General features: G+C 60.4%; 1 protein-coding gene across 9 annotated transcripts in view; it reads left to right on the forward strand.

The window, feature by feature from the left end:
• The window catches only part of Tcf7 (transcription factor 7), a 25,958-nt gene that overhangs the window by 14,196 nt on the left and 4,469 nt on the right, over positions 1-7,293 (forward strand). For 5 of the 9 annotated variants that reach the window (XM_033761566.1, XM_019209889.2, XM_010639726.3 and 2 more), the window contains exons 3-9: positions 3,143-3,251; positions 3,989-4,079; positions 5,443-5,535; positions 5,855-5,932; positions 6,384-6,503; positions 6,914-7,076; positions 7,169-7,276. In XM_033761566.1, coding sequence (XP_033617457.1) covers positions 3,143-3,251; positions 3,989-4,079; positions 5,443-5,535; positions 5,855-5,932; positions 6,384-6,503; positions 6,914-7,076; positions 7,169-7,276 — 762 coding nt within the window. The remainder of the gene's footprint in view (positions 1-3,142; positions 3,252-3,988; positions 4,080-5,442; positions 5,536-5,854; positions 5,933-6,383; positions 6,504-6,913; positions 7,077-7,168; positions 7,277-7,293) is intronic. The other 4 variants (XM_010639729.3, XM_019209892.2, XM_033761567.1 and 1 more) reach the window with 3 other exon arrangements.

Genomic DNA, 7,293 nt, shown 5'->3' on the forward strand with positions numbered 1-7,293 from the left:
CCCCCCCCCCCAATCACTACAGGAGCCAGGCAGCCAGCGGAGGCCAGACAGTCGGGGGCGGAAGGGCACCGGCCCTGGAATGGCACAGGTCCGGGTGTCTGGATGAAGGACACAGCTGTGCGTGTGAAAGGCGGCTATTGGGTGCTCTGCTCCAGTGAGGACGGGAGCTGTGCTACCCAGCCACCCGCTGCCTCTTCCCTGGGGGCTGGACAGTCACAGTCACCCTCAGGGAGGCACAGGCACTAGGCTGAGGCACACACAGGCCTTGGGTGACCCCACCCTATGGTCTGGGAAGCTGGGCCCAGACAGCCTTATGCTGGAGCCCTGGAGCGGGACGTTCCGCTGGCTGAGGTGGCAGGGGCCCTGTGCCAGGCTCTCCCTGCTACCAGTGGGCACAGAAGGCTGGGCAGCCTGTGTGGGCATGGGGAGCACTGGCCAGGCCTCGTGGCCTCCTGATGCGGTGGGTTCTCTGCCCACCCCTGCCCACGTACCATTTCCGTGGGTTCCCTGCAGGCTGCTGAATGGGGCTTTTCCCCATTTCCCAAGGAGCCCCTTGCCCCGGCTCAGCACAGTGGGAGGGGCCGCTGTGGCTCCCTTCCGACAGGAGCGGGTGTGGCTGCTGCCCCAGGACAGGGTGGCTTTCAGACAAGCCTCACCGAGGGAGCTACCCTCGCTGCCTTGGAGCCACTCTGGGCAGTCTGCCAAGAGCTGGCCCTTTGGTCCCCAGCTTTCACCCCAGGCTGGGCAGGCCACCTTGATCCTGAGAGGCAAAAGCCAGGCCCAGGCCTTGCTTTGAAGCAGGTGTGGGCCTGAAATTTCCCTCGTTGGCAAGGAAATGGACGAGGTTGGGGCTGAGGCGCATTACCCCAACGCGGCTTTTGAGGGACTGCAGTCTGCCAGGTGGGCCCCGGGGCCCAGGCTCCCCGCCTTGGCTGCCACACCCGCCAGCTGGGCAGCACTGTCCTGGGCACCTGGCAGATAAAACGGCCTCAGGGATTTCCAGGAAGCTTCCTACTCTAACAGGTCTTCAGCTCCAGCTGAAGGACTTGGGTGGTTCATGAGGTGGGTAGGACTGACATTCATTTCCATTTTACAAGGAAACTTCAGGCCCAGAGAGAGGACGGCATTGGCCTAGAGCTGGACTTCTCCAGTTTACATAGTGGTGTACTGAAAAGCTCATTGCTGGAGAAGAATGGAGCAGGGTACCAGACAGGAGCACCCTTAGGAAGTGCGGGGCCTCAGAAGCAAGGGTAGTGGAAGGTCCTGGGGTTAGAGAGGGGCCGGGCCTGACCCAGAGAGCCCTGGGGGCTTCTGCTGACAGATTGCGTGATCCAAGTGGCTGCTGGATGGAGAGCTGGTTGGAGGGCAGAGAGGAAATTGCTCCGTTGTCCAGGTAGGAAATGATGATGGCTGGACTGAGGAGGAGATAGGGAGCCCAGATTTTGAAGGGAGACCATTAAAATATGCTGACAGATTAGACAGGGGTTGTGAGAGAAAAAGTCAACAGTGACTCCAACGGTTTCAGGTGAAAGGGTGGAGTTGCCATTAGTCAAGGAAGAGAAGCTTATAGGCAGAAAGTCAAAGGTTCTGACTTGGACATGTTGAGTTTGGAGTGCATTTTAGATCTCCAAACTGAACTGAATAGGCGTATGAGGAGAGAGAGGAATTTCTAGGACAAGTCAGGGCTGAAGGCAAAAAACAAACAAACATGGAGTCACCAGATGATGTTTAAAGCCATAGCTTAGGAGAGATGAGAATGAGGAGCCAGAAACAGGGCGCAGAAGCAGCCTGTGAAGGTGGACAGAAAGGAAGCAAGTGTGGTGTTTGGAAGTCAAGTGGAGAGACGTGGTTTCAGGGAGGAGAAAGAATTTGCTGATCCTGTCAAGATGTTAGGTAAGATGAAGACAGAACTGCCCACTGAGTCCAGCATCATGGAAGTCACTGGGACCTTTCCAGGGTCGTCCGTGGGAGGCACAGGGCCAGGTTCCGTGGTTGGGGTGAAGGGAGAGCTGAGAACGAGGGCAGCGAGCAGGGGCAGGTCTGAGGTTAGTGCCAGGAAGCAGGACGAGGTGGCAGCGGCACACAGTGCTGGCAGGGTGCATGGCACAGTGCCCAGCCCATGGGTGCCCTGTGTCCACACGGCCTGTGACCCTCCCTGCCCATACCGCTCCCTTGCTAGCCACCTAGGAAATAGCGCTCCTCTCTTAGGACGGAGAAGCCTGGGGGAAGGATGCCTGCCCGCTGGGGCCAGTGCTGAGTGGGAGGGAAGCAGCCTGTGCCCACGTGGGAGCGTCACGTCCTGGACTCCCAGATACCTGTGCTAGGCCAAGCCCGAAGGGACCTGGCTAAGTTCACCCACTGGGGAAACTGACCCAGGAGCCCAGGCCACGGCCACCATTGGCATCCCTCCCGAGATGTCCGCATTTCTTCCGGGACCTGGGTCAGAGGTCTCAGCCAGGACCAAGCTTTCCCAAGTGGGAAGCCCAGCCTCAACTGTAGATGTCTCCAGAGCCCTGGTCCACACCGAGCTCACTTGGTGCGAGCTAAGGCCTGGCAGCGACTCCCCGTGGCTGGGTTGTGTGGGGAGCCTGCTTCCCAGCCTGCTGACTGAGTCATCTCAGGACAGCCAGCCAAGCAACTAGTGTGAAAGTAAGAGTCCTGCGGTGCGGAGGAAACTGGAAGAGTGGGGGCTGGGCGCCCTGGCAGGGGTGGAGGGGAGCCTGGCCCACCTCCCGAGTCAGGGCACAGGGGGCCCTGCCCCAGCTCACACATCCCTGTAGGAGTGTGGTGGGCCCGGGGGCCAGCGTCAGGAAGCCCAGGCTTGGGGCTGGTGGAGGACCAAGGAATTCCAGAGCCCGCTGCCTGTGGCTGGTAGCTGTGGGCGGCCCTGTTAGTCAGCTCAGGGAAATGGGCAGCTCTGGTATGAAAAGGCTGAGAAAACCTCCCTGGACAGGACAGACCTGCCTTCCTAGAGTGCCAGGAAGGCCAAGGAGCTCCTTCCTGGGAGGCGGGACTGCTTGGGCAGAGGGCCTAGTGCACAGGAAGACAGTGCCGGGGCACAGGGCAGCGGGAGTGCTGCCTCCACCCCAGGCCTGCTTCCCTCGGGGCTCCCGGTGCTCACCCTGCCTCCTCTTGTTTTCAGCACAAGGCCAGCCAGCCCCCCCACAGCGTCCCCCAACTCTCTCCTCTCTACGAACATTTCAGCAACCCACACCCTGCGCAGGCCGCTGCGGACATCAGCCAGAAACAAGGTATGGGCCTGAGGAGACCAGAGGCTGAGGCCCGAGTTTCTGGCTTCCGAGATAAGGTAGCTGGGCCCTCTCTACCACAGGACAACCCTGGGGCTGTGCAAACCCGAGGCCCGAAGATGCCAGGAAGCTCAGCTAGGGAGTCTGGGGATCCCAGGGCCTGGGGGAGGTGCTGGCTGCACATTGCAGTGACCGCACAGCCAGTATGAGCAGCATCCCCCCACCCCCGCACTGCTAACTGCAGAACTGGCAGCTCTTCCCTCCCCCAGTGAGAAATGGAAAGTGGTGGTTGGGATGGTTGATTCACCTCAGTCTGGGCTAAAGTCATTCTGAAATCCACCGTCAGCTGTGGGAAACCTGCTGATTCAAGCCAGGGCCCGGGTGGAGCGCTGGCTGTCCAGGCCAGGTCCTGCCCGTCCAGGGGCCTGCCTTCTGCCCCAAAGCCACACTGACCCCACAGAGGGTCCCCAGTTGCCGTGGGACCCCAACTCTAACTGCTGGCCAGTGGCATCCTTGTGCAGCTTACCCAGTTCCTCTGTCCTCGGTTCCCTTGCCTGTCGGATGGCCACTGTCACTCCAGGATGACCCTGAACAAGCAGGTTTATGTCTGACCTCCAGCAAAGGGCGGACGGGTCTTAAGAGTTCGCTGTGGACTTCTCTAGGACACAGTAACTGCTGAAGTCACCCCCACCCCGAGGTCAGCCTGCCCTTACCTGGTGCCGGGTCCCTTTCCCCTGCAGGAGTTCACAGGCCCCTGCAGACTCCCGACCTCTCCGGCTTCTACTCCCTGACCTCAGGCAGCATGGGACAGCTTCCCCACACTGTGAGCTGGTGAGTGCCCCAGTGGGGAAGTGTGGGCTGTCCTGTGTTCCTCTTCCGTCTCCGTGCTGTGCGCCCTGTGACCAGTTCTGTGTACAGCACACAGGGTGGCCAGCGGCTCCGCCCCGACCTGGCTGTGAGCTAGGGGTTCTTGCGGCTCCCTGGCCTTCCCCGTGGTGGGCACTGTGTAGCTTGACACACTTTGAGGGAGGCGGGAGAGCTGGCAGTTGGTCCAGCTCTGTAGCACCCAAACTCCCCCTCCTGGGAGAACTCTGGGCTGTTCAGGGTCCATCAGAGCCAGGAGTATGCGAGGAAGAAAGGTAGGAGGTGCTGATTCTCGGCTTCCTAGGGAGCAGGGGGTGCATCTCCTGGCCTCTGTGTCCTGACATGACCAGGGGAAGGCGGGCAGAACCCCCAAGTCACAGGCCTGACTGGGCTCCAGGCCTCTCAGTGGGCCGGCTGGCCTTTCACCCACTGCAGCGTGACCCGGCAGGCCTCCAGCTGCAGGGCTGGGGCGGTCACCTAGCAGCACAGAAGGCCCGCCAGCCCCTTCGCATTTTACCCATGTCCAGCCCTCTCCCACTTCCGGGTTCTCTGAACAAAGCTCCATTCTAGATACAAGTCAGGAGCGCTCCTGGGATCGAGGTGAGGCAAGTGTTCAGAGCTCAGCAGTCCTACGGAAACATCTCTGACCAGCCTTTGTAGGGTCCTGGGGGCCAGAAGCTCCAAAGGCCAACAGACTTGGACCTGGAGGGAGGCACAGGGAGTGGGAGCCCGGTGTTCTCAGCTCCCACAGGTAGCCCCTGGCTGCCAGGAGAAAAGGTGGGGTACTTCAGCCTGCTTTGCTAGGCAGGGTTCTGAGCACAGAGAAACACAGCTCATGATTCTTAGGGTTACTGCCCTTTTAGAACTGTGCCTAGTGAGACCCAGGGAAGTGGCCAGGCAGTCACAGGTACCGTCAGCCTGGCTTTGGGGACTTGGGAGCCCCAGGGGCACTCATCCAGCTTGGGATCTCTGAGCTTTTGGGAAAAAACTGTCACTCAGCCAAGCAAGACTTGGGATAACTGCAAGTTGAAACGGACACGCTTGGACCGTGAAGGCCCAAGGACAGGTATCGGCCCTGTATTGTCCAGGAAACTCAGGAGGCTTGGGTCCCAGTAGAAGCCTGCCACTTCCACCTATGCAGCACCACTGAAGCCGGTGGAGGGAAATACTAGCAGCACAAGCTGCCCCCTGGTGGCAGGTGCTGGAAACACTGGCGCCATCCCAGCAGAGGTGCATCTCCAAGTCCAGGGTCAGGCCAGCAAGGTGTGAAAGTCCTTCAACATGTCTGGCCGGCAGCCAGACTGCTAACAGCTGTCTCTCCCAACCACAGGCCCAGCCCTCCTCTCTACCCCCTGTCCCCTTCCTGCGGATATAGACAGCACTTCCCTGCCCCCACTGCAGCCCCTGGCGCCCCCTACCCCAGGTGAGTCAGGCTCCTGCTTCCTGCTGCCCAGGCTTCACTGCCCACACAAGGCCATGCTCAGGCTAGTGCTTCCCCTGTGTCAGTCGTTGTCCATCTGTCCGTACGTCATCCCGCAGCCCTCTGCTGCCCCGTGCCTGAGAAGGAAGCTAGGCAGTGACCACGCGGGCGGGACGGCAGTGCACGTGCCTACCACACACCCTCGCTGGACTGTCCCCTTTACATACGTGTGCACGCAGCAGAGGGCAGAGATCTCCGAGAACAGCGAGGAAGTGAGGTGGGAGGCGAGTGCGTGTGTTTCCTCATGAGCTCCTTCCCTCAGGGACAGACCTGGTGCCTGGCACGCAACAGCAAGGAACTCGGCAGGCATTTCCAGCCCTCCTGGAGGTCACAGCCCAGGGTAGGAGGTGTACACACAGCACCAGTAGTTAAACGGCCACATGGGTAATGAGGGCCCCAAGGAGACCCTGACCAGGCCTGCTAATCAAGACAGCCTCGTGGGAAGGGTCACGCGTCGCGTCCTGAGAAAGGGGAAGGGGAACAGCAGTAAGGGCTGGCTGGGGTGGGGAGAGGCCGGACACAGAGGAGGGGCAGAGAGGAGGCTGCCAATGTCAGTAGTGACGCTCAGGCAGTGCTGTGCCAGCCCCAGCGAGGCCTAGGTTAGAGTCTGGCAGTGGGAAATTCAGCTGCACAGAGCAGGAGTGGCCTCCCGGATCTGTCTCTCTGCTGGTGTCCGGGCCACCAGGGGTGGGTATCTGCTCAGCGTCCTTGTGCACTGTGCAGGGCCTCTGTGTGTCCACAGGTCTGGCCTGTACCTTTGGGCTCAGTGTCAACTTCCCCCACTCCTCTAGGTTCACCCACCCATCCCTCATGCTGGGCTCTGGCGTCCCTGGTCACCCGTCGGCCATCCCCCACCCGGCCATCGTGCCTTCCTCAGGGAAGCAGGACTTGCAGCCCTACGACCGTGGCCTGTGAGTGCACACGCTGTGGGAGGACGGCGAGGGGTGGGGTGGGCAGGGAGCAGGCGCTGGTCCGCCAGGACACACTTCCGCCTGGCCCGAGGCAGGCCATCTGGTGGCTCTAGGACTGTCCTTGGGCTCGCTCTATTGACCACTTTTTTAATGTCCAGAAGTGGGAGGATGGATGGGGTGAGGAACAAAGATTGTGTCTGAGCCAAGATGGGGGGCTGAGAAGTCCTTAATGCATGTGCTCTTTCCATTTGGCTGTAGTATCCCTAGCAGAACAGTTACTTGGCTGTCCGCTCACTCACTCGGGGCAGTTAAAAGACTCTGTTCACAAAACCAGTATTGTGCATGTGCAGAGCAGGGGGGGTGGCATTAGGTAAGGGGGCCTTCCAAGCAGCTGGGTATCTGCCTCTCAGGAAGACCCAGGCAGAATCCAAGGCAGAGAAGGAGGTTAAGAAACCAACCATCAAGAAGCCCCTCAATGCGTTCATGCTGTACATGAAGGAGATGAGAGCCAAGGTCATCGCAGAGTGCACGCTCAAGGAGAGCGCCGCCATCAACCAGATCCTGGGTCGCAGGGTGAGGCCCGGGGCCAGCGGGCTGGCAGGGATGGCTCCGATCTCTTCACCCTCACGGCTCCCCTGAGGTACCGCCTGCTGTCCCTCTTACAGTGGCACGCACTGTCTCGGGAGGAGCAGGCCAAGTATTATGAGCTGGCCCGCAAGGAAAGGCAGCTGCACATGCAGCTGTACCCGGGCTGGTCGGCGCGGGACAACTACGTGAGTGGCCAGACACA

The sequence above is a fragment of the Fukomys damarensis genome, unplaced genomic scaffold (assembly GCF_012274545.1).
Source record: "Fukomys damarensis isolate Sample0158 unplaced genomic scaffold, DMR_v1.0_HiC HiC_scaffold_9, whole genome shotgun sequence".
In the NCBI taxonomy this organism is placed as follows: Eukaryota; Metazoa; Chordata; class Mammalia; order Rodentia; family Bathyergidae; genus Fukomys; species Fukomys damarensis.